The sequence below is a fragment of the Panthera leo genome, chromosome B3 (assembly GCF_018350215.1).
Source record: "Panthera leo isolate Ple1 chromosome B3, P.leo_Ple1_pat1.1, whole genome shotgun sequence".
NCBI classification, from domain to species: Eukaryota; Metazoa; Chordata; class Mammalia; order Carnivora; family Felidae; genus Panthera; species Panthera leo.
Window position 1 is genome coordinate 68,341,073 of NC_056684.1, and position 27,740 is coordinate 68,368,812.

At 41.0% G+C, this 27,740-nt stretch overlaps 1 protein-coding gene across 14 annotated transcripts in view; it reads right to left on the reverse strand.

The window, feature by feature from the left end:
* The window catches only part of FMN1 (formin 1), a 432,271-nt gene that overhangs the window by 385,938 nt on the left and 18,593 nt on the right, over positions 1-27,740 (reverse strand). For 9 of the 14 annotated variants that reach the window (XM_042942497.1, XM_042942498.1, XM_042942502.1 and 6 more), the window contains one exon: positions 10,094-12,079. In XM_042942497.1, coding sequence (XP_042798431.1) covers positions 10,094-11,948 — 1,855 coding nt within the window. In that variant the 5' untranslated portion in view covers positions 11,949-12,079. Of the gene's footprint in view, positions 1-9,739; positions 9,819-10,093; positions 12,080-27,522; positions 27,555-27,740 lie in introns of those variants that run through there. The other 5 variants (XM_042942500.1, XM_042942501.1, XM_042942504.1 and 2 more) reach the window with 3 other exon arrangements.

Sequence of the window (27,740 nt, forward strand, 5' to 3'; positions counted from 1 at the left end):
GTCTCTATATATTAGAGACAGAAAGATGAATAAAGTTAGTCCCTGCATCCATGCACTTTATATTCTAGACAGACATGTAAACAAACAATCATGATGCAATGTGATAAACACCATATGTAAAGCTTACTGAGAGTAGAATGAAAGTGTTCACTCCACAATGAGGGGAATCAAAAGGCTTTATAATGGAGACAACACTTAGGACTTAAAAAAAAAAAACTATTTATTTTGAAACAATTTTAGATTTACAGAAGTTACAAATAGAGTTCCTTATATACCTCAGCTTCCCGACATTACACAGATGTTGACATTTTGCACACGCAAGGTTAAGATGGATTTTGAAGGGTACCTACCAATTTATTAGGGTATCCCATGTAGAGAAATCATATATGAATACAACCATTGAGACAGGATACACTAATAATATCTGAACATTTTTGGAGAATTATGTGCTAGACATTGTGCCAAGCCCTTTAAGCATAGCATATCACTTAATCCTTACAACATCCCACAAGTAGTTATTATACTATCTACTCTGTGGATACTACCATCACTCCCCTTTTGATGAGGAAACTGAGGCCGTTGTCAATCTTCTAGTAGGTAGCAGAACTGGGGTTTGACAATAAAATGTTCACCTTTGGCACACACCCTCTTAACCAGTGTAGGACGATATATGATCCAGAAATGGAAATCAAAAGCCCATTGTGTATACAGATTGTGTTACATTAGGGAAAGTTGTAGGCACAGGGTTCTGACAGCAGAAGCAAAAGACAAGACCAGAAAAGGAAAAGACAATTCTAGATAATGGAAGGATACTGTGGTAGGCAGAGTTCCAAAATAGTCTCCTAGATTCTTGTTCTCTGGGGGACATGCCTGCAATGATCCCCTCTCCTTGAGTGAGCAGGGCAGAACCTGGTGAAGATGATGGCATGGCACGTCCACGATTCAGTTAAGTTGTATGACAAAGGCAAAGGAATTTTCAGATGTAACTGAGGTCCCTGATATTACCATACTGCTGTCCTGGTTTGGGGGCCTCAACTTCTCATGCCATGTCTGCCCATTCCTTTCTGGGTCTTGACTTCTGCTTCCACTCTTAGAACCCTGCCCCATAACCCATTCTTTAAGGATTCTGCTCTTCTAGGTAATAACAGGAGCCTTATGGACAAACTGATATGACTTAGTTTTGTGTGTAGCTTTTGGAAATCAATCACGCAGCCTCAAATTATATTGGCATAATACACAACCATTCTAGCAACAGTGCTTTCTTTCGCACAGAAGGCAAACTTCAATGGTGGGTGTCAAGCACCCGGCAAGTGGGCCATTTAGGGACCCCATGAATCACAGCTTAGAAGAGTTATGAGAACATGCCCAGCCTTCTATCTCACCAGCATGTTGGGTGGTAAAGTGTACCCTGGTGAAAATGTGCTGGTCTTTGTTCACGCATAACACAACATGGTTAATCTGTGACCAGCAAAATACATGAAACCGTAAGCCATCTCTGGTTTCCATTTCAAATTGAATCACTTGACTATCCTTCAGTAAACTGGCTTTGAGAGTAAAGTAAGTCTCATTTTAATATTTAAAAAAGGTCTGTTCCAGTAAAATCAATCATGTTGTAAAGTTACTCCAATTAAGAGGTTTTTTGTTCACAAAAACTTCACTTCACTTTGTGAAGTGTTTCACAAATTTAATTTCATTCCCATCCTCTGGGTATGTTCTGATTCCTAAATCTATGCAGAGATTAATAGTTTTAATGTTGCTTTAAAAATAAAGCATCATCCACCAAAATACTATGATAGCAATCACCTAATATGGTATGAAACCATTTCCATTCTGTTTAGCATAAGACAAATGGGACAAATTTGCCCCTGTTACCAGTTTGCAAATCATGTTTTCTCATCATTCACCAGCTCTAACTCACTCTTCCTTTTTCTTTCAACAAAAACATTCATTGAATCCATTCCATGTGTCAGTTATTGAACCTGATTCCAGGTAAATAATGATGAATGTGACACCTTTCCTGTCCTTGAGGAGGCCTTTTTGTTGTTGTTGTTGTTGTTCCCTGTCATGCTGTGCATGCTCCAACAGCACCTGGAGTAGGGACCCTTCATCCACAAGTTTGTTACACTCTTTTGTGTAGAGCCTGCCTTTAACATCTTAAGGTAATTTTAGTAAACTTTCCCTTTCAATTTTCACAGTGCTTTTTTCTTGTAGTTCCCTCTCTCCCTACAACCCAGGCATGAGTCCAGGGGGCTGGGTCAGCAGAGAATCTACAGGACTTACGTTATGCTATTTTTGGTGTTGCCCCACCCCCTGAGGCGGGTATCTTGCTCATCTGCCTCAAATCTTGCTTTCCTTAGGATGAGCCCTGCCCTGTGACCGTCCTCTGAGCACTCAAGCTAAAGCCTCTTGACAGCTCTAACCATCTAATTACCCAGGCATGCCTAGACCTATGTCTGAATCCTAGAGAGACTATGCTCATGCTCAAGCTGTACATGTTATTTACTCTCTCCGCAATTCCTCTGGGCTAACTTGGAAAACAACAGCTTTAATCAACCACAGGATTATTTTTGGGTTCTCCCTCCAAGTGCAAAATTCAACTTCAAAACTTTAACTTGGATTTAAAACAAACAAGCAAAAAACATGTATCATAACATTTTAGGGAACATACATGAAACCCAGATGATCCAACTTACTGCCTCATCGTGGATAAAACTATGTCACGTGAGTCACGAAAATCTGAACCTCAGTGTCAAAAGCCCCCACTCACTTGCTTAGTGTGAAATCCAGTCTTTCCTCAGGCTCTTCCTCATCAGCTATGCCCTCCGCTGGTCTCACAAGGTCTCCGTGCTCAAGGGCCTGGCCGCTCCTGCCACCCTCTGCTCTGTGGCTCTGTCACTCTCTGCCCTTGGGTTTCTAACAACCTCTTCCAGACTATTGAAGCTGGCTCAGCAGGAAAGTTCCTGCCTCTCTTGAACAGCTCCTCCACACTCACTGCAAGACTGCTGGGCTTCTCATGACAAAGTTACTCCTCCCCTTCATGCCAGAGCCCCTTCCCCCTGGTGTATGGGGGCGTTTGTAGGAAGAGGAGGAAACGTCTATGCACACAGTTTGGGCCCAGACTTATTCTCTCATGATGCTTCTTCTCCTTCCACTGTCTGTTGTTCTTCTCTATTGCTCAATATCCTTTAAGGACCCCACAGTCCCTCTATATCCTATACATGTGTGAATCCCAATTCTAACCTACTTTCCAGTTCTTTCCTGTAAGGCTCTGGGGCATATAGAAAGCATCTGGGTCCACATACTGGAACAATCCATGACTGTGGGAAAAGCTTGAAGAGCCTCCTGTTAAGAGTGAAGAAACTCCAGAACATGCCACAGCAGGAGGCTGAGCTACCAGGGCACACAGAGAAACTCTAGGAGGATGGTATGGCCTAATATCACAGCCCAGAGGCCACAAAAATTTACTAAGTAATATGGTTGCATCAGTATTTAAGAACTATCTAATGGGAGTCACTGTTCTTGTAAGTGATCAGAAAGAAGATAAAGTAAAGTAGGCAGTAGCAATCATTTACCTGATGGAGTTACCAAGAGGAAGAAAGTAGGCCCAGGAGGTGTCTACTGTTTTCAGAAAGGAATCTCTCCCAGAAGAGTCCATGAGGAATAAAACAAAACAGACACCTTTGAAATTCAGTACTTTGCTTTATCAATTTGATAAAACGCTTTTGATACAATTACCACCTTAAAAGCTTGTTGTTGTTTTTTTAATGTCCTAACCAATAATGCTATGAAGCTGAATGGTTGAATTATGTGACAAAAAAAAAAAGTATCTATTCTAAAAAATGGTTTTCTCTTTTAGATTTTTCATGGCTCTTACTTCTAATCACAGAACTAATTCTGTCATTTCTACGTGTCTTTAGAATTACATTAGATGGATGTGTGTGGCTGGGGACTGCAGACTGCCACCCTGGCCTTAAATCTTGTGCTCCAAATCCATGAATAGAAAAGAAACAGGTGAAAAACAATTCAATAGAAGGTGCTATCCTCAAAACACAATTGGATATTAATCTGGGAAAAATTCACATACATAGAGCTGGCTCAGGATTTTAAAACATTAAATCTTGGTCCTGGTCCTGGCTTCTGAAACATCCTGTCTTTTGAAAAACAGGATTTGAATGAGAGAAACACCCATCATTTATTTTACATGGAAATTCACTTCAAAATACAAATTGTTCATTGGTAGAAAATCTACTTCATATTTCATATGCTAATGAGCTATTCTTAATTTGCAATAATTAAGACAGATATTTTTAAATTCTTTTTGTGCTTTTCACAAAAAGCAAGCAAACACAATGTGATATCAATCATTGTTAAGTATGAGAGCTTCGTTTTTAAAAAACAGATAAGTTTTTCTAAATCCATGGACTGAAACCTGTATCACAAGATCTTCTAATTCTTTTACTTCCTCTATTTTTGAATTTTTCACAATAAAACAGTCAACGTACTTAAATTTAGAGGTATGAAGGTCATATGACAAAGAAATGAAAGGTGCAATTATCATTTATTACCAAGATAACCGCTGCTTTGTACCAAAACATCCACCATACAGCCTTCATTACCGTGTTGCTCATTTAAAATACCATTCTGTCTTCCTGCATTTCTTGGTCTTCACCTATCTGCATCATCTTGTCTTCCTTTTGCCCCTCCAGATCCACTCTCTGCCCTTCTCCACCTGCTCCTAGCCCTGGAAGGCTGACCTTGCAGACCACATCCATCGGCTCCCTTACACTCTGCCTTCTGGCTGATTCAATTAGAGGTGGCCATGCAGAAGATCAAAGGAGAGAATGGCCAGGATATTCATTTCCACAACTTCCTCTCTGCAAGGTGCCTCTACCAGAGGCCACTGCTGCTGCCATGTGATCCCCTCTGTGAAGCTCCCCTCTCTGGGTTCCAGTGACCACTGCTTCCCTTGCTTGCAACCTCAGGCCCGGGGGTATCTATTCCCTATCAGGACCTTTTCTAGCAGGAGGCTTTATAAAGTTCCTTCTTCTCTTAGTTTCTGGATAATGCTCCATCCCGTCCTAATCCTCCCTGCCTGACTAGTCCTCTGTGGGCACAGCTTTCCCAGCTCACTAGCAAACTGCATTTCCCTGAGCAGCAAAGTAATCTCAGTGCTGAGCTTCTCGCCCTATTAAAGGATATGGGGAAAATACGGGAAAGGGTACTTTAGTTATAATCCTACTACACACATATGTAATCATGCTAGGTGCATTTGTTCTCTCTTTAAAAGGTAGTTAAAATTTTTTTAGTATTATTTTTGAGAGAAAGAGAGAGAGAGCATTAGCAGGGGAGGGGCAGAGAGAGAGGGAGGGGCAGAGAGAGAAAGAGGGGCAGAGAGGGGCTTCAGAGGATCTGAAGCCAGCTCTGTGATTACAGCAGAGAGCCCAATGCAGGGCTCGAACTCATGAACCGTGAGATTATCTGAGCCACAGCCAGATGCTTAACCGACTGAGCCACCTCTTTAGAAGGTAGTTAAATCACTGTGTAAAAGGAGAAGGTATATGATGAAATAGGGGAAGGGGATTAAGAGGCACAAACTTAAAGTTATAAAATATGTAAATCATGAGGATAAAAAGTACAGCATAAGGAATATAGTCAATAATATTATAATAATGTTGTATGGCAGCAGACGGTAACTGTACTTACACTGCTGAGTATTGCGTAATGTCTAGAACTTCTAATCACTATGTTGTACACCTGAAACTAATATAACATATATGTCCACCATACTTCAATAAATAAAAGACAACCATTTTAAAAGTATTTCAATCACTCTTTAAAAGCCATAAAAGTGATACATCTACTGTAACCAGTGATGTAATGTAAAAATATATAAAGAAAAGTTACATGGGGCGCCTGGGTGGTTCAGTCGGTTAAGTGCCTGACTTCAGCTCGGGTCATGATCTCATGGTTGGTGGGTTAAAGCCCCACATTGGGCTCTGTGCTGATAGCTGAGAGCCTGGAGCCTGCTTCAGATTCTGTGTATCCCTCTCTCTCTGGCCCTCCCTGGCCCGTGCTCTGTCTTTCTCTGTCTCTCAAAAATAAATAAACGTTAAAAAACAAAAAAATTAAAAGAAAAGAAAAGAATTTATTCTCTTCCCCAATGCTTCTGGATCCTTCCCCTTTACCTCATTCCCCACCTTCACCATGCTTTTCCCCCAGATAAAGAATGTGAATAGCCTGGTCAATCTTTTTCTACACCCGTCTCCATGATATTCAAGCTCATACCAAACATGTATTCACTCATATGTGGAGAGGGGTGATACTTGCCTTTACAAAAACTGCAAGCATGCTACACATTACCTTGCAACTTGCTAGATAGATACAGATCTAGTTCAACACTTTGAACAGCCTCATAATACTATACAGTAGAAATGTACTAGAATTTATTTACCCATTTCTCTACTGATGGACATTCAAATTTTTCCAGCTATTTTTGCCACCACAAACAATGCTACGGTAAACACCCTTATGCATCTATGTTTACTAGTGCATCTATTTATGTAAACCAAATTCCAAAATGTAGGGTTGCTAGGTCAAAGTTACCTATAGTTTCAAACGCCACCCCCTTACTTTCTTAAAAGTATATAGCAATGTGTTTCTTGTTTAATTCTTATATTTGTTTTATACGGATATGATATGATATATGTAATTTCTGAATCTTATTTGCTCTCTTAACATGAATTACAGATAACTTTCTGTGCACTATATGCTTTCTGCAGTGATCTTAAATGGTTGCATATGCCCATTAATGTTATGAAGTGCCTTTACGTTTTTACTGGAACTGTAACAAACCTTAGTATTATTGTGGAAGAATTTCTTTCTATCCACTCCTTGTAAAAAACACTTACAGAGACAGAAGTTTTGAAAGTAGCATCAGATATCAAAACAACTATTCCAAGTGTTCTTCTCAACTCCTAATCAGTTGACATGAACTATGTCTTTTGATGGGCCCCAGAATCGATCAAGTGACTCACAATTTCAAGCAGAACTACGCCTGGGGCATCTACTTCTACCACCGCCTCAGTGACTTCAATCAGGGGACAAAGATCATGAGGTTGCCAGGAGCACACAGAAACCCGGGGCGTTTTCCTAAGTGTGGTGAGCCAAATTCCATGTGATTCTTCTGGCATTAAAAAGGGTCTATTTCAGATCAAAGGTAGAAAGAAAGCCATCAAAACAGAAATGAATCCCAGCCTCAAGGATACCACTGTGTAGGTTAGCACCACTCGAGTCCCTCTAGGTTTGAGAAAATACCCCATTCCACAAAGGCTTGGGAACACTCGGCAGCAGTTTCCATCCCAAAATAAAATACTATAAAACCAATCCCAAAGGGAGAGTGGGGAGAAGGCAATGTGTCTGTTGAGGGGAGGGCATAAGAAGACAAATCTGGCCACCGTTCATTGTTAGTATATTCTCTATTTGATCATATCACCACCAGACAAGAAATCCCTGTGTATAGCCCTTGGAATGAAGAATTAAGAAAACTGCAAAGCAAATAGGAGGTGGACCAGTAGCCTTTGTGACGCCTTCATGCTATTTCCTCTGTGGATGGTAATACTGGCTTTAACTCTTAGTCCTGTGAGAAGGAGAAGCAGATTTCACTCTTTTCTGAGAATTACTACATGCCCATAACACTAAAGAGTCCTCCAACTGGAAACAGATCTGATTACTTTTGCCAGACTTAATCTCTTACTTGAGCAGTTAATGAGAGCTTTCAATAATCTTAATCACATCACTTCAATAAAATACCTAGATGTGATTTCCACAGGAAATAAATGTCCACAGACCATAAACTCAACCTGGTTAATAGCTAACATGGGAGACAGGTGGGAGTTCGACTCAGATAAAGGGCCACGGTGCAGTGATAGTAAATGAATTACGCCCCCTTGCCCCCTCCACCCACCATCAGGGCTGCTGGGGACTGTCTGAGGCCTCTGCTGGGAAAGAGTGACAGGGGAAATAAAGTGAAAGGCAGCTGGAAGCAGGAAAATTCTCCCATATATGGACCCATGGGCAGCCGAAAGTCACTGAAGGACCCAGAATATAAAGAGAACTCATGACCACATAAAAGGGGAATTCGAGGGAGAAGGTCACAGGACCATAGGATATAAATCAAAGACCCACTATCTGAAGAACTCCCTCCCAGGGATGACAGCAAGAGACAATATTTGGAGGCCTCAGAGGAAGGTCCCAGCAGAAGGGAAGTCACCCATACCGGTGACTTCCCGGTATGGGAAGTCTCTCCCACTCCTATCCTCCTTCTTTCCAATTCCTTCTTTTATAAGGTTAAAAGAACATTGTAATGATTCTAAGGACTGGCTCTTAAAGTGCTATGGAAGGCTGGGGCCAAAGTAAAGGATATGGTTCTGAGCAATTGTATAGAGAGGCCAAGGGAAAGTGTGACCACCCACTGAACTTACCCCTCAGTGGGTTTATGGTCAGTCACCATAGAAACCGTGTGCCTGCCTTGACACAGACACAACAGAGCTGTTATAATATTTTTCATACAGAAAGTCGGCAACAAAATAAAAGGGTAATTCTTAATCAGGAAAAAAAGATTTACTGAAGCTCAACGTTAAATATGCCCAGTTTCTGGATGAGGGACGCACACAATCCTAGAATTTGGTGTGATTTCTTGAAAAGAACCTTTAGAGTCGAAGCAGCTATTTCACACCCAAGCCTCCAGAAGTCACTCATCTAATAACTGCACAGACTTCCCTTTCCAAGAATTTCAAAGGCTCCAGCATCCGTACAGAGAGAGAATTCTCATCATTAGGGTTCTATGATACATGATATAAAATCTGTAATTCTATATGGCTTTCCTGGTGAAGCATATTAGTTATGTCACGAAAGCAACGAGTCTTCTCAAAATAAGATCAATATATCACAGACACAAGATCAAACGCATTTACCCCATGTTCATAAAGAACCACGCCTGGATCAATGACTTAGAGAAATTTTTAAAACGTCAAGAGTCAGACAAACAGAAAGCTGTTGAAATTCCTCTTTCCTAGATGGACATTTTTATCTCAAAAATTGTGCATGAGGTTTTCTCTAACCTCGAAGAGACCGTATATCGTATTACGACCCATTCCCCGGACAAAGCAATGACCACATGCTGTGGGAGGACCCCCCCTCGAAAAGACTCCGTCACCTGCACAGCGGCATATGAAACCCTGAGCCCCTGGCCACGTTGGCCTGGACAAATAAATGTAAGGAATACTGGAGAGGCGCTTTTTATACACTGTCTTTTTCAGTCTTATTGAATCTGCTTTATAGAACCCTTAAAATTATTTTCATGTAAAATTTTAAATCACATTAAACACATAAGCCAGATTAGCTCTTTAGGACCCACAAGTAAAACATAACAGTAAAATAGGCCATAAGTAAAATAGAATACACATTACTTCATACCCATTTGGGAAATGAAGAGTTAAAGGAAACAAAGAAAGAAAATCAGAACCAAGTTTCTTCAACAGGAGAGACTGAATTCATCCCTCTTCTAGCCCAAAAAGAAAGTCTTTGTCATAAAGTAATGATGCTTATAAAACTGATTATTAAAAAACAAAAACGAAAAACCTGTAACAACAGACATGTCGCGCTTTCCCCCTTCTGCTTAGGGAATCCCAACAAACCCGAGCTACTCCAGCAGCATGAACAGCAGAATTTAGGTCAAGGGGCCAATTACCCAGCGGAGGCATCAAAGGCAGAGACAAGTCGCTACTTCTTTCTGCTAGTCCCTGTTTCCTTTGAGAGTCCTGAGGTAAGCAACCATGGAGGCAGCTTTAGAATATGCCAAAATATTTTTCAAAAATGTTTACAAAGTATTGCTCCTGGGAGCCACTTAGACCCCTGACCTTGTAAGTCAGCACCATCTACACCGTCTCCACACTCTCCTAGGTCACTCCCGCTTCTCTTGCCTCAACGTGAACTCACAGACCTGGTTAAGTAGCCAGGCTCTAAAGAGCATGAGCAGATTACAGTTTGTGAGCCGCCCAAGAACAGATGCAAAGTATCTCACACGGGGACTTACCTGGAGGTGACTGGTACTGGGGCCGAGCTGTGGTCTTTCTGGGCCCCAAGCTCTTTTCCAAAAGTTCCCCAGATGCCAAGCGAGGTTGGCCTGCTCCAAGGGAGGTCGAGCTGGCTCCTTTGGTCTCCGTGACCTTTGCAGAGGTTGGTGGCTCCAAGGTGTCAGCAGAGGAGGACCCAGAGAAAGTACTGCTCTTTCTGCCAGGAGAGTCATCGGGAGCCGCTTCCCTCTCACCAGGCAGCGGAGGGAGCTGGAGGACCCTGTGATGCTGCCGAGGGCTGGGAAGCCTTGGAGAAGGAGGCGAGGGAACAGGTGACATCCGTGTGTATGCACAGGACTGAGAGGATGAATTATTCAGCGGCATGCTGAGGGCTGCCAGGGCTGGGGGGGACGGTCTCTTCTCATCGCCTCCAGGTTGTGACCAGTCAGGGCCTACACTGGGGGGCGGATCCAGAAACAAGGTTTTGTGACCCTTCAGAGGCATCCTAGCTTTCCTCTTGCTTCTGGTTTCTGGGAGGGTGTGGGTGGCTGGCATGCTCAGGGGGAAGCCCAGCCTTTTCCCCTCGGTGGCTTCATCTACCTTTTCACTCTCTATCACCTTCAGCAGGACCTTGTTCACAGCCCCCTCGGCGCTGGCTGGGATACGTTCCCTGTCCGATGCCTGCAATGACCTGTCTCCGTGCTGCTCCGTGCCCGGCCACCTGCCACCCTGAGGCCCGGCCTCGGCTCCAGGGAGGGTGAACAAGTCCGCTCTGGGTATAAACTCAGCTTGGGCTGCTGGGCAAATGGCAACGCTTTCCTCACTCTCAAGATGTGTTTTAACTACTCTTTGCACCTGAGTGGACAGGTCCTGGACTTTGGCCACCACTTTGGAAATAGGCTTCTTCCCGCATGTACGCTCACCAGACTTCTCCCTCCGGCCCTTTTCTGCCTCTGGATGTTGCTCAGGGTCCTCACGACGTTCAGACAAATCTGTTTGCTGGTGCGCCAGCCTGCGTGGGCCCCTCTTTGGCACTCTAGCACCACTATCATCTCCTGGCTCTGTGGAGCTGCAGTCAGGGGGCAGCCCTCCTCTTCCAAACCCAGTGCCCTCAGAAGTCTTCCTGAAGCTCCCACTGGCATCCAGTACACTGGGGATCTCTGGGGGACAGCTCCCTCTCCACTGTACGGTAGACGTGAACGCCCCACTTGGGAGCAAGTTGCCTTTCTCCTCTAGAAGCCAAAGATTACGCCTTGTTCGAGAAATAGGAAGGGAGTTACTGGAACAGATTTGGTCCTTCCCCATCTGAGGAGCCGATTCCTGGCCCCCACGCCCTTTTCTTCTGGTCCTCTTCTGTGGAAGCACCTGAAAGCTTCCTCTCCTTCCACCAAACCTCCGGGGCTTTTTGTTCCCATGGGCGCTCCTCTTATTGAGACAGCCCACGGGGGGCTCACCCGGCCAGTCACCAGCACTCTGGAAACAGTCGTCCTCAGGGGCCAGGCTCACGGACAGCTCCGGTAGTTTCCCCTCCTGGCTCCCCATCGTAATCCCCAGGATGTGGTCTGAGCTCAGCAGATTGGCCAGAAGTCTCTCCCTCTCTGCTGTGAGTTTGTACAGCTCAGTTAAAATGTCTTTTGTGGGAGTTTGCTTGAAAAATATGTCGCCTGGATGTTCATTCGGCTGCAGGCTGAGGCTGATGACGTCTGACCCCTCCCTGACTTGGTAGCAGTTATGAAACCCTTTATTGGATCTGTCTAGAGTTACAGTGCCCTTGTATGAAAATCCTCTGACTTCCCCCCTTGGAAGATAGAAGCTGATGTAGCAGACTTCAGTAATGGGCTTACGCAATTGGAGGGTGCAGTGAGTGCCTTCCATTATGCCTACCTAATTATTCATGCCTTGGAGATGCTGGTCTGTGGTCAGGCTTCCCAGGCTCCGGTGGTAGGGCATGTGATGGTGGCTAGGCAGGGAAAGCAGCTGACAATCATCTCCAGCAACAAGACTGCCTGGTAGAAGAACAGGGGAAGAAAACAGCTTGTGTAACAGACTGTATAAATCACAAGCCAACATCAATCAAAGCATAGTCATGACCTACCCTTCCTCTCTGGCTGGCCTCAACCAACTCAACTCACACCAGCCAGAAAGCTGACTGCAACCTCTTCCCCACTCCCATCCCACCCTGGACCAGAGTTTTTCTACAGCCGAGGGTTGGGAGAGCGCTCTAATTTCAGCCCTAAGACAAAAGTTCCTTTTCCCCACAAGGGAAATCACAATATACCCTAGAGCAGGTCTGTCAACTTCTCTAGGCTTCAGTTTGTGTTTTTCTATTAAACACAGCTAATTGACCTCCCAGAAATCCCACAGAAAAGGGACTTTGAGATCCTTAGAAAACATAGACATTTTAAGAACTTGTGTTTGCAATATTTGCAAAAATGAGTCAACGTTTTTTATCTCCAAAAAGTACTTGTTAACATTTGAGATTAATTATCTATTTCACTTAAACCAGTATAAGGGAAAGGTATTAGGCCACAAATTTGGAGTCTTTCCTGAATACAACTCACATATCTTTGCCAAAACAGTTAAAAGCGAAAATTTTTAAGTTTGAAATTTAATTAATTCAGGGGTCTTAATCAAGACTGTTTGTCATTTTCCCAACTTCTTGCCCATTTAAGGCCAAATGGAAGGACAGACAAAAAGCAAATATCTATATGCTACTGCTGGCCTTGTATGGACTTTCCATGTCTTTACCAAAAAATGGAGCTGAAAAGTCACATAAGCAGTGAAGGTAGCTGTTCTCTCCGGAGATCTGAGGAATACCAGGAATGTCTTTGTGGCTAACGTCCTCCTCTCCCCCAGACCAAGAAATATGGAGCTTAGAATTCTGTATTACAACACTTCACATTGTAATACAACAAAACAAGCATTTCCTAGTCTTCAAGACTTCCGTGGCTAAACGACATTCCCCCTGGGAAAGGGTAACACAGTAACCACTTATTCATCATTGATATCCTTTGGGAATTATTTTCCTCAGATACTTTATAACTAGTTCTAAATAAGAAAAAACTACAGAAAAGTACATTTTGAGTGGCAGAAGAGAGAAAGGAGAAAAGAGTTTTGTAACAGAACCTCCTTGAGGAAGACAGATAAAGAGTGATAAAAATGAAGGTTAAAAAAAATGCACACATCTGGTCAACCCACAAGTGCCAGGAGGACTGAGAGTACTCAGAGAAAGGGAAAGTGGAACACCATTTCAAAGTGCTAAAAGAAAAGATGTGTTAAGCCAGAATTTTATATACAGCTAAAATAGTCCTCAAAAATGATAGTGAAATAAAGACATTCTCAGACAAAGATAGAGTTAGTTGCCAGCAGACCTGCTCTAAAAGAATTGCTAAAGGAAGCTTTTCAGAGAGAATGAAAAAAGTAAGAAACTTGTAACATCAAGAAAGAAGAAAAGGCAACAGAAATAGTAATATCTGTGTAAATATAGTATTATTCCTCTCTTGAGTTCTTTAAACAATGTTTAACAGTTGAAAACAAAAAATATTACATTTTCAGTGGGGTTGCAATATATGTACATATAATACACGAGACAGCTACAACATTAAGGAGATGCGGTAAAGTATAATGGTAATTTAATTCTGACTACACTGTGAAGAGTTAGGCATGCATATTTAGTCCCTAGAGCAACCACTAAAAGAGATATAATGAAAAATACAATTGATATATTAAAATGGAATAACAAAAAAACATTCAAATAACTCAAAAGAAAACCAGAAAGGGGAAACAAAAGACAGGAACCAAAAAAGAGGCAACAAACATAAGTAAATAATAAAATGGTAAACCTAAATTTAAACATATCAACAATTAACATTAAATGTCAATGGTCTACACACACCATTAAAAAAAAAAAGATTGTCAGGGTGCCTGGGTAAACCTAAATCTAAACGTATCAACAATTAACATTAAATGTAAATGGTCTACACACACCACTAAAAAACAAAAGATTGTCAGGGTGCCTGGGTGGCTCAGGCAGTTGAGTGTCTGACTCTCAGTTTCGGCTCAGGTCATGATCTCATGGTTTCATGAGTTCAAGCCCCGCATCAGGCTCTGTGCTGACAGTGCGGAGCCTGCTTGGGATTCTCTCTCTCTCTCCCCCGCTCTATCTCTGCCCTTCCCCCACTATGCTGTCTCTGTCTCAAAATAAATAAACTTTAAAGAACTTAATAAAAAATAAATTAAAAAACAAAGATTGTCATAACCTGTATGGTATGCACTTAAGGTCACTGGCTTGGATGAAATTTACTCAAGAAAACTACACAGTTTTAGACAGACCAAAACAAAAACAAAAACAAACAAAACAAAAACAAAGGTTGTAGAACAGAGTACTGGAAACACAGCTATTTAAGGGCTAAATGGAGGGAAACAAGACTACGCAAAGCTGAAAAAGATTGGGTGGTAAGATAATTCTCCATATTTTGTAGCGACAGAAATTAAGATTCAGTGATTTAACTTCTTACTATGCTTTTATTATAGGTCTGTAAACCCTAGCTCTAACATCTTTCAATCAGTGTTGCCAAACTGAGACCAGAACCCATGTCTCAGACACTAGTGTTAGATTACACCAGACAGCTTCCATAACATAAGCAAGCCTTTCTTCCTCCCTTCCTTGACAATAACAGGAGTCACATACCCAGTTACATCTTTAAATTCTTCGCTTCATTCTCATGTATCATCTCTTCTTAAAGACCTGTTGCATTTTCCCTCTATTGCTACATTTTCTTTTGCAGAGGAAAGGGCAAAAACAGTGAAAGTCATAGCCATGGTGTTGTACTATGATGAACCTTTCAACTAAAGATCAGGTGATACAGTGTAGAAGATAAAAGGGGTGACTTTGGGGTTGTAGATCTGCAACATTGGTCATGTGGCTTGTGGCAGGATACATAGCAAAGTAAGTCCCTACCAACTATAAAAGAAAAGCATCCCATTCTTGGAATTCTAAACTTTAAAACAATGTTGTAAAGTTGTACCTTGTTTCCAAGATAAAATACTCTTCTACCAGGTTCTGTGGGTCCAAATCCAGGTGCAAGGGGGCTTCTTCATGCTATCGGTTCATAATTTCTGAGTTTCCAATGATCATGTAAGCAAATAGGGGTGGTACTCGTAGTACCTCTCTCTCTAGGCCTTACCATTTAACAAAAAAAAATGAAACAAAAGACATTTCTGCAATGAAAGGTAGGGATTGAGAAGTGAATTGTTTTAATTATAACGTGGAGTTGCTTGAAAAGGACAAGGTTCTCCTGTGAATGCACAAGAGCACAGGTATTGATACATCAGTGGCACAAAGACAATCTAACTTGCCTGAATTTAGCATCCACAGGGCATCTTAGAGGAAATTTATGGAAGAAAAAAAAAGATTATTTCATATTAGAAAGTGAGTTTCAGAATTAGCTTTGCTACAATTTTGGATATCCAAAATCTAAATAATTTAAGATAGATTATTGCAAAGAATACACACATTTTCAGACACTCTTATTTCCCCATTCTCTTCTGCAGTTTGAAATTATTTTTTTTAATTTTTTTTAATGTTTTATTTATTTTTGATACAGAGAGAGACAGAGCATGAACGGGGGAGGGTCAGAGAGAGAGAGAGGGAGACACAGAATCCGAAACAGGCTCCAGGCTCCGAGCTGTCAGCACAGAGCCTGACGCGGGGCTTGAACTCACGGACCACGAGATCATGACCTGAGCCCAAGTCGGACGCTTAACCGACTGAGCCACCCAGGTGCCCCTGAAATTACTTTTATCAAAATTGTTATGCACATCCTCCACTATTGTTAATGAACATTTACAGGGCTGTCTCTGGAGCACAGAATAACTATCCATACTTTTCCCCAGGATCTCTCAACCAAAGAAAAGACTGTCAGGATTCAGCCATCAGCTTAGCATCCCTGACAGTGCTGTATGTGGATAAATACCCCTCAAGTATTTTCTTCTTTCCTTTGTGAAATGAGACATTTAGTCTCTAAGTTTACGATTCACTAACTCAAAATATTATCTGGTGACACCTACTAGCTAGCCGCGAAACCACAAAACTCCTCTTTGAAGAAAAAGAAAGTATACCCTGAGTAAAGGAGCTTCAACCTCAGCAATCTCCCAGGCACCATGGCAAAGGCAGGCTTCAGAGCAGGGCAAACACTTCTGTGCAATAACCCATTAGCAAATCAGAGGGCCGTGCTGAATCATCACGCATATTTTCCATCTGAGAAACCAGGGGGAAAAAAACCCAACTATATGTCTTGGGAGAAAAAAAAAGCAAAATAACAAGGAAAGCAATGTGGAGTGTGGTTAGATACACCAGCACTATAATTCCATGCTGAGTTCACAGGACTATTTCAAGCAGCATTGGCTCGCTCTGCTTTGACTAAAATACAGCAGCTCTGCAGGCTCCACACACTAAATTATACATCTTAATTTGGCCTACAAAGTAACCTTCTCTGGTTATGCTCAGTGTAAAAGCACTTTGTTTCCTGGGGACCCTTCATGCTTTCCATTTCCTCTGGCAAACTCCAGACTGACAGTCTCTCCAAGACAACACCGCTGTGGTGATTTCTTTCCTAAGTCTTTTTCCAATAAGCAAGTACATGATTTCACTCTACCCCAAATGGAAATATCTGTCGCACCCCATCATAATGGGAAATTATTGTCTTTTTAGTAGATGCTATTCACCGCTCATAACATATTTCACCAATGCCTAAAATAAGATCCAAGAATTAGCTGCAGCCATCCTGTCTGCTTACTGTCAGCTTCATAATTGATTCTGGCCCTAGAAGGCCAATGCAAAGTTTTATTTGCTTAGCCATTGGCAAAGTAATGCCCTATGATTCCATCTGAGCCCAATACTGATAAGATAGATTATCTGTAAGTTCCATTATTAAACTGGAAATTATCCATCTGTCCATTCAGATTCAGGCTATACCCTTCTACACACCACTCTAAACTCCAAGAGACTGACTCAACAAGCTCCCTAGCACTCTGGCTTCTACTGGGTTTAGACGTCAGGAAATACCAGCAGCAGATGGAAATGCAAAATGGAAGAAATTTCGTATTTATTCCCTGGCTCCCTCCCTCCTAGTACAGCCTCTACTGAAGACCCCAGTTCCTCTTGGGTAGCCTTCCTCCAGGTACAGCTAGTGTCTCTGGGTATGAATTACAACTCTCTCCCATTGCTCATCCAGGCCTGGGTAGCTTTGAATTCTGCCTCTTGTGTGTGATTTTGGAAAAGTTAGTGCCTGTCTATCTCCTTCCAACCCACACCCATGGAATGCAATAGTACTATTCTTTACATAGAAGATATGAAAATAAAGGTAGGTCTGCAATAACCTTCTAGCTCTTTTCCCCCAGAGGTATTTTTTCTCAAAAAATCTCTACCACACTGTAAGAATAGAAGAATAGAAACCACTAGCTAAATTATTGCAATACAAAGCAGAAAGAGATTCTATAAGACATCAAAGAATAGATCAGAGAAGGTTAAAGAAAGGAGAGACACATCATGTTTGTGGGATCAGAAAATCCTTCAAAAAGAAGAAAGCATTTGAAATAGCTCCACACTAAAGGATAAGGTTTTGACAGGTGTGATTTTAAAAGAGGGAATTCCAGGAGAGGCATTATACAAGACTGAGAAATCTGCTAACATGTACAAAGGGAAGAAGTACTCTCTTCGCCTGCTTTTAAGACATATGTCAGGAGAGATAAGTCAAGAAAGAGTGACAAAAAACTGTCAAAAGATTTGAATCCAGGTTGGTGGGAAATTAATGCTAACTTCCTACACAAATGGGAAGACAAGGATGGGTTTTGATCAAAGAAGTAGTTTGTTCCGTACAAAGTTAAGAAGATGAACCTAGGAGTAACGTCAGAATAGAATGGGGTAGAAAGAGATCAGAGAGTCAAGAATGAGGTGCTCTGGAAAACATAAAATTCTGTAAAGAGATTAAAAAAGAAATAAATTAGAAGATGAAATTACAGGCAGAGTTTTAGACAGTGATTTTAGTAGAGTAAGAGGACACCAAAGTATATTGCAAAGAGCAAGAGAGAGGCTGGTAGTTAAGAGAAAAAAATAAGAGTAGCCTGGACAAGTATCAAGGTATTGTCCTTGTCGTTACTTTTATTTTGTTTTGTTTTGTTTTAAGAAAGGAAATCTAAGCATGGTTTTAGGTTGAGAAGAAGGAGGTAGTGAAGAGGGAGATATTGATGATACAAGCAAAATATGGAATAAAATATAGGACAACAGATGAAAGAAGGCACCAGAGGAAGGAAAGGACATGAGCCAGAGGACACACAGGGAGGGTAAGTCTTGATAAGAAGGAGGTTGCTTCATGCTCAAAGACTAGGGATAAGTAAAGGGAAGAAGATAATTATGTGAGAGCGGTAAAATTGAAAGAGTTTACATATTATCTCAATGATTTTTGGTTTCTTCATAAAAATTCTATAATTTTATGACTTTCTTTGTATTCTTACACTGTCACAAGAAAGAACGAACTAAATCAGTCTATACTTCAAAGGCAAAATTTGTACCTTTCAAAACCCTGATTTGACTAAGAAACTACGAATACTCCAAGCTAGGCATTATTATAACATATTGGCAAAGCTTTACAAAAATAAAATAGAGGCCAAAGTTTGGTCAATAGAATTATTTTGGGTAATAAATTTCTAGCAATAGCCACAGATAATTATCAAAGGATAAGAAAAAGGGCTCCTTTTTGTGTTTGTTTATTAGTTGCTACCTAGATATGCTATAAGGTGTGAGCATTGAAGATTTTCCCATAGACCTCAGAGAATCCTTTATTCACCTCTCCTGTACCTCTTCAAAGCTTCATACATAAAGATAAACAAATATCAGCTTTCCACGTGATCTTCTTGAGAATATAACATACTGAGATCTTCAACACATCCATGGCTCATGTCACTATCTGGCTTATATCATCATCTTTGGGAGACAGATGAGTATACTGAGGAAATGAACCCCTTCTCTATGATTTAAAAAAAGGAATATGTATATATGAGATTCTTACTCACTGAATGCTCAAGGTCCAACGGCCAATGTTTGACTACACGGCATCTCACAAAAGTGGGATTGGTAAATTCTTGGTAAAACAAAGGTAGCCTCCTTTTATAAATTAAGAGTATCTTTTTTTTAGATTTTTTAATCTTTATTCATTTTTGAGAGAGAGAGAGAAACAGAGCACAAGCAGGGGAGGGGCTGAGAGAGAGGGAGGCACAGAATATGAAGCACGCTCCAGGCTCTGAGCTGTCAGCACAGAGCCCGATGTGGGGCATGAACTCATGAACCATGAGATCATGACCCACACCGAAGTTGGATGCTTAACCGACTGAGCCACCCAGACACCCCTAGGAGTATCTTTCTAAATATGCAAACTCATTCTCTGGAGTTTGCTTTTCTGAGAACATCAAATCAGAAAACTCATTTCATATATTAAGTTAATTTACATTTCTAAATTAAGGAAGCTGCTCTCGAACAACAATTTTTTTTACTAGACAGAATAAGGGGTTAAAATAGGCTTTTCTGTTCAATGGACAATGGCTCACCCATTTTATAGAGCAATAAAGACAGGCAGGGTGCTTGGAGGGCACTCTTGTTTAAAGGTCTGCCACATAAACATTCTTGTCAAGTGCACATAGAACATTCTCCAGAATAGATCACATATTAAGCCACAAAATAATTCTCAACAAATAAAAAAAAATTAAAGTCATAGCATGTATCTTTTCTTACCACAACATACGAAATTAGAAATCAACCACAAAGAAAAGTTTTGGAAAGAGCACAAATACATGGTGATTAAGTAACATGCTGCTAAATAATGAATGGGTCAACCAAGAAATCAAAGAGGAAATCAAAAATTACATGGAGAGAAGTGAAAATGAAAACATAATGGTCCAAAATCTTGGGATGCAGCAAAAGTGGTTCTAAGAGGAAGTTTATAGCAATACAGGCCTACGTCAAGAAGCAAGAAAAATCTCAAATAAACAACCTAGCCTTATACCTAAAGGAACTAGAAAAAGAAAAATAATACCCAAAACTAGCAGAAGGAGGAAAATAATAAAGATTAGAGTAGAAATAAACGATATGGAACTAAAAAACAAAAACAAACAAAAACCAATAGCACAGATCAATGAAACCAGGAGCTAGTTCTTTGAAAAATCAACAAACTGATAAATTTCTATCCAGACTAATCAAAAAAAAAAAAAACAAAAACAGAGAGAGAGAGACAGAGAGAGAGAAAGGACTCAAACAAAATCACAAATGAAAGCAGAGAAATAACAGCCAATACCACAGAAATGCAAACAACTGTAAGAGAATATTATGAAAAATCATATGCCAAAAATTGGACAACCTAGAAGAAATGGATAAATTCTTAGAAACATATAACATATAAAACTGAAGGAGGAATAAATAGAATATTTGAACAGACCGATTACCAGCAAGGAAATTGAATCAGTAATCAAAAAACTCCCAAAAAACAAAAGTCCAAGACCAGATGGCTTCATAGGTGGATTCTACCAAACATTTAAAGAAGAGTTAATACCTATTCTTCTCAAACTGTTCCAAAAAATAGAAGAGGAAGGAAAATTTCCAAACTCGTCCTATAAAGTCAGCATTACCCTGGTACCCAAACTAGATAAAAGCACACTAAAAGAGAGAACTACAGGCCTGATGAACACAGATGCAAAAATCCTCAACAAAATAAAAGCAAAATAAATCCAACAATATATCAAAAAACTCATTCACCACGATCAAGTGGGATTGATTCCTAGGGTGTAAGCGTGGTCTAATATTCAAAGAGCAATCAATGTGATACATCACATCAATAAGAGAAAGGATGAGAAACATATAATGATTTCAATAGATGCAGAAAAAGCATTTGACAAAGTACAGTGTCCACTCATGATAAACACCCTCAGTAAAGTAGGTTTAGAGAGAACATACCTCAACATAATAAAGGCCATATATGAAAAACCCACAGCTAACATCATCCTCAGTGGAGAAAAACTGAGAGCCTCTCCCTAAGATCAGGAACAAGACAAGGATGTCTACTCTCACCACTTTTCTTCAACACAGCCGTCAGCATGGAGTCCTATGTGGGGCTCAAACTTTTGGACCATGAGATCACGACCTGAGCCAAAATCAGTTGCTCAACCAACTGAGACACCCAGGCACCTCTAGACAGAACTTTATTATTATATTTTTTTATTTTAAGTTTTTTTAATGTTTTATTTATTTTTGAGACAGAGAGAGACAGAGCATGAACAGGGGAGGGTCAGAGAGAGAGGGAGACACAGAATCCGAAGCAGGCTCCAGGCTCTGAGCTGTCAGCACAGAGCCCGATGCGGGGCTTGAACCCACAGGCCGTGAGATCATGACCTGAGCCGAAGTCGGACGCCTAACCGACTGAGCCACCCAGGCGCCCCTAGACAGAACTTTAAATGCCATGTAGTACTATACGGAAGAAAGCAAGTGGGCTCAAAGCCACTCCTCGGAACAGATCTTTCATTTAAATATGATTTTTAGAAGATTTCTCTGATTAAATATTCAGGATCCTACACGGGACTATAATTTATAAGCAATGGTTCTGTAAGGTGCATCTGCTTCCTCTTTGCTTGGCTGTTCTTGTTGAGGGAGGCCATACCGGTGTTAAATACTCACCAACACACGTTTACCATGGCGATGGAAGAAGGCCCTGTTCATCTGAATCCAGTGTCAGTTCATAAAATCTGCCGTGAGAGTTTGTCATTTTGAGATGTTTTCTGCACAGTACCAGTAACCCTAAATACAGTGATGTTCAACAAGGATCTGCCCAGAAAGGGATGGAGTAGCCCAGCACTGCATGCCGATGCAGCGTTCATGTCTGTTTCAGCACAAACAGCTAGAATCACCACTGCTGTCTGGCAAGCTGCTTTTCCTTAGTTGACCAACGAAGAGGCAGGAAGTTAACAATTTGGAGACAGGCAGTCAAATTAAAGATAATGGTGTGCTACTAAAATAGGTGGATTCATACTTGGTGGAGAAGGAGAAAAAAGAGGAATGTGAACAAGAGAAGGAGGCAGATATTGGCCGACCTCAAGAGTCCTTAATCACTACTAGGCACTAGACTTAGTGTCTCCTATGCCTCCATCATTGATTCCCATAGTCCTACTAGATGGCTATTAGTAATTCTCCCATTTTAACCACGAGAGCAATATAAGCTTAGAGAGGTTAAGCAACTTGCCCAAAGTCACAAAGTTATTGAGTCACAGAATTGAAATTTGAATCCAAGTCTGTCTGTCTTAAAAGTCTGCATGTAGAAGTTACAAAGCACTGCATTTCCTAAAACTTTAGGAAGAGATCATGAATTCATTATGGGAGACCCTCAAGAGACCTCTAACACTTCTACGTAAGGATTATTTCTCTCCTCTTCAGAAAATGATGGTTAACAGATTATGGCTATTAAGCAAGTTAAAACATCATGTTACCCCTTAGCCAGAATATCAATTCTCCACTTGGCAGCAAAGAAAAAGAAGATGTAATACTTGCAAAATTCTTGCTAGGAATTCCACTTTGTCCTGAGAGAACACCAGTACTCACGGCTTAATATTTCCACTAGGACCTAAAGAAAGACTTACCCACAAATGCCCCAGAGGAGATAAGAAAGGTTAAAATTGAATATCAGCATTAAATTTGCCTCAAGTAAGAGAATTATGACCGAATGTCAGTAAGTTTCTACCTCAGGAAATGTAATAAAAAGTATCAGAGAACTCCCCCCAGCCTCACTCCTTGGAAGCAGTTCCCCTTGTGATCAGGGGCCTGGCTGTGGGTATGGACCCTTGGAACTACGTTTGCTCAATCATTTAAACCAAATTCTACCTTTGGCAGGAGGCTGAAGCTTTCCAGAGAATTATCTCAACATCTAACTAATCTGTTTGCCATCTGAATTTAAAAGAAAGTCTCAGCCACAGAGGGTAATTATCTTATCCCTAACTTCAACAGGTTTAAAGACACAGACCCTTTATATCAAAGTAGCTGCAGTCAGACCCAAAGCAAAGGACAGAATACAATCTTGGGCTCAATTCACATCTTCCTTTAAAAAACCAGGCTGCTCCAAGAATTCCCCATATGATTGACACTTACACTTTTACTACTCTGTGCAACAATATCATGGGCACAATTCCTGCAGGTTAATATATCACACAGATGTTTAATAGTTCTTTCATACCATGTACATGCAATTTTAAAAGCATTTCCAGGGGCACCTGGGTGGCTCAGTCAGTTAAGCATCTGACTCTTGGCTTCAGCTCACATCCTGATTTCATGAACTGTGAGACTGAGCCCCATGTTGGGCTCTGTGCTGACAGTGCAAAGCCCGCTTGGGATTCTCTCTCTCCCTCTCTTTTTGTCTCTCCCCCACTTGCACATATGTGCGCTCAGACACGTACTCTCTCTCTTTCTCTCTCTCTCTCAAAATAAATAAATAAACTTATAAAAAAAGCATTTCCAGATCATTCCACAAGTTCATTCTCAACAATATATTAATTGATTTCAATTGAAAGGCAAAAACATAAAAAGGCTATTATTATATCAGAAATTAAAAATCACAGCTATCCCTATGGTAGGCTTGGAAAGAATAAAGGTGAAGGTCATTATATGCATTTATGAAACCGATGGAAAGCTCAAAGCTTTGAGATATGGATGGTTGCCTTGGATAACTTGTAATAGCAGCCTCATGTTGCTTCTAGAACTCTCTTATATTCCTAGGATTCAAAACATATTAAAAAAATCCTTTGAAAAACATAAAACAACTTAATAAACACATATTTGAATTTGAGGTTGCTAAAACTGCTTAGGAGGACAGAGGAAAAAATATGCACAATAAAAAAATGAAAATGCATTTTGAGACAAATGGCTGTTGTTCTGTTTCCCAAAATAAAGAGTGGTAAGTCTCTCAGTCTCTCCCCCTTAAAAGCACACAAGGGAACCTCTTGGGACTAAAGGACTCTGAACGTGGTTCTGAAATCAGGAAAATTTTACATTGCCTGTAGCCAGTTTCAAAGATAGTTTGAAATAAAAGCAAATAAATACTGGGTACAGCAAACAGATCTGTGATGATAGTTAGAATACAGAATGATAAGGAAACTAAGGTCTGGGGTTCTATCACTTTTTATAGCCTTTTATAAAAAGTTGCAACTGGCACAAATTTCTGTCTCACAAATGCAAAGTAAATCTGAATCAGATGAGGCCACTAGGGAGCACACTATCAAATACACCTGTCTTTGGATTAAGTAACAATGGTCCCTAAAGTGAACTTTACTTGCAGGATATTTTGACTTTCTAGTTGAGAGGAATCTGTGTGATTAAGAGATCAGGATCTACCAAGAAAATCTTTCTCAAAGGGACTGACATCATCAGGAGAAACATCCATTTGGTTGTGTTAGGGGGGGTCTATTTGAGCCACAAAACAAAACAAAACAACACTACAGTATTCCACTTATTCTTCCAAAAAGCATGCTTTGAAATATTAAATATTTCAGTAAATACCAACATTGTATAACATAAATAATTTCAGGGAATTAGTTGGTTAAGCACTCGACTCTTGGTTTCAGCTCAGGTCATGATCTTGCAGTTTGTGAGACCAAGCCCCACATCAGGTTCCATGCTGATAGCATGGAGCTTGCCTGGGATTCTCTTCCTCTCTCTCTGCCCCTCCCCCCAGTCATTCATTTTCTCTCTCTCTCTCTCTCTCTCTCTCTCTCTCTCTCTCTCTTTAATAATAAATAAATAAACTTAAAAAAAAGAATACATGTGGGGCACCAAGGTGGCTCAGTTGGTTGAGCATATGACTTTGGCTCAGGTCATGGTCTCACGGCTCATGAGTTTGAGCCCCATGTCAGGCTTTGTGCTAACAGCTCAGAGCCTGGAGTCTGCTTTGGACTCCATATTTCCTCTCTCTCTGCCTCTCCCCTGCTTGTGCTCTGTCTCTCTCTCAAAGATAAATAAACATTAAAAAAAATTTTTTTAAAGAATACATTTCCCCATTCCTTCTCTTCTGTCTCAATTGCTTGTCAGACCCCAAATGCTACTAATATAGCCATAATTATAGTTAGTTAGTCTTCAATCCTAAAATGTTTCAGTAAAATGAACACAATGAACACATTCACAAACAGATTTAGACACGAGGCTGTTTATACAACTGTGCATTAATATCATTAGCTGCCACCATGATGTACTACACGTAAAAAACAATGATTCAGATGGGAGACCTGTGTTATACATCTAAGGTACTCAGAGACTTTACAGTATTAGTGAAGTATGACACCATTACAAAGAGGTACAAAGAGGTGGAACATGTGGTTTTATGACTAAATGTCAACCCACATACTACCTCTCAAGGTTCCGTGATGAACCTGATGCAAAGGCCACTGGTGTACTGACTCACCTGGAAGAAGGACAGCCAGATAAGGAAACGCACAACATGTGCTGCAGGAGTGTTATGTGGATCTACATGCAGTGATGAACCACAGCCAGATGCACAGCTAAGTGCAACTTGTCACCAAGAGATGAGAGAGAAAAAAAAAAAAAAAAAGGGAAGAAGGAGAGCAGACCAACACTGCTTATGTGGTTTGACCCTAGTTAGAAATTCCTCAATTGATAACTCATTTAACTGAAGCAGTTATCTTTTGTCTCATAGAGTTGTTATGTTCATTTTATATATTGTCACGAATGAAGTTCATGAGAAGGAAGTGGTGGAGTTGGGCTTCAACACAAGGTCAGTCTAACCCCAAAGTCAATGTCCTTTCAGTACATCACATTCAGGTAGGATGGCCTGGAAGACACTCTATCCATACTCAAGCTCACAAGAGAGGATTTTAAAAATGGAGAGACAGAAGAAAGAAAACAAATAATTTCAATAAGGCTGGAGAAAATATAAAGGATGGAGAATTAAAGACTGTGACTTTGAGGAGGAAGAGAAGAGAGTGGAGGCGGGGAGTCTCATCACTGAAATAATTCAGTAAGTATGAGGATGAGCTTCCCAGTGGTTTTCTGATAAAAGAACAACATCATATAACCCACAGAAAAATGATGGAGCAGCTGAAGCACATCAATCTAAAGCTATTGTGTCACGGCTGACCCACCTGATCCCAGCCTGGAATATCTAGTCCACCTCTTTGTGAAACTGACGGACAAGGAGCTTATTATATGAGTAGACACGCAGGGAGTAGTTTTGGGGATTAGAGAGACAGTAAGAAAGAAGGGGACATATTTAGTTATGAAAATCTAGAGAGAGAGGAGAAATTGCGGGTAGGGGACTAAGAGAGATGGGGACAATGGAGCAAAAGGGACAATATCTGACCCGGACAGAAGAAAGAAGGTAGGAAATTTCTTTGTGTTCATAAAAGACTTTGTAAGTGTATGAAACCAAGCAACTCCTGCTTCAGGGCCCTGGGCCCTGGGATTGGAAAAGAGGCTGTTCTTCCCCAAGCACCATCTTCTTCAGTGCCCTAAGAACTCAAATAGGCCATTAGACAAGGCTGCTGTGCTCAGCACAGTGTCATTTTGATGGAGGGCGACAGCAGCAGAGGCCAAGACAAGGTGCAGTGAGGATGACACTGGAGGATGGTATGACTAGCCAGACTGCTGAGCAGATGCTAGGCTCCAGGAAATTACTGGGGGGTTGGAGGGAGGGGTTCAGAGGTAGAATAAGTTCTATGTGAAGAGGTAGAAATTCAAGATTCGCCACAGTAAGGTATTATTATTAATGGGGCCTCACTACAACTCACAAACAAGTGATTGCTGGGTTATTAAGTTTACAAAGAGTAAAGAAGAAGCAAATAACACAGAAAAGGAAAAAAAAGAAAAGAAACTCAGTGATAAATACATATCTCATCCCAAAGAAGGTAAAATCAAAGTCCTCCAAATAGAATGGATTTTTTAGAAGGCTTGCTAGAGTTGGACATTTTCAAGCGCATATTGATGAATGTCGATAGATTCTGAGGAAATCAAATGATTAACCATCCAGTTCCACAGACCTACTGGTCCTCCTTAAAATCTTCCCACTCTCAGATTCCAATCCATTACCAGGTCCCCTTGACTTAACCTTTCCATGAATGGCTAGGTGTTTGAATGAACTGGCCTTGAGAACCACTTCCATCCTGAGGTGGTGTTATTTTTTGTCAATCTCATGGTATATATTCTTCTTGGAAAGGAAAAGAATCTTTCTTTTTTTAGTGTTTTTTTTTGAGAGAGAGAAAGAGAGAGAGAGACAGAGTGCAAGCAGAGAGGGGCAGAGAGAAAGGGAGACACAGAATCTGAAGCAGTCTCCAGGCTCCCAGCTGTCAGCACAGAGCCCAACCCAGGCTATTCACTAATTCCTCTCCTTTAAGTCAAAGAATATGGAGCACTCACCCCCTGGTGCAACCGGTCCAGGTCTGATCAGTCTTCATGTGAGACAGTTTCCCCCCCAGGCAGCGCAGACCGGGAAAACACAATGAATTCAGAGTGAGAAGGCTTGGACCGAGTCCAGCTCTGGCAATCACTAATAGCGATCTTTCTTCACAAGCCACTCAACCCCTCTGTACCTCAGTGTTCTCATCCTTAAGACAGTTTTTGGTTCTCCCTATTTA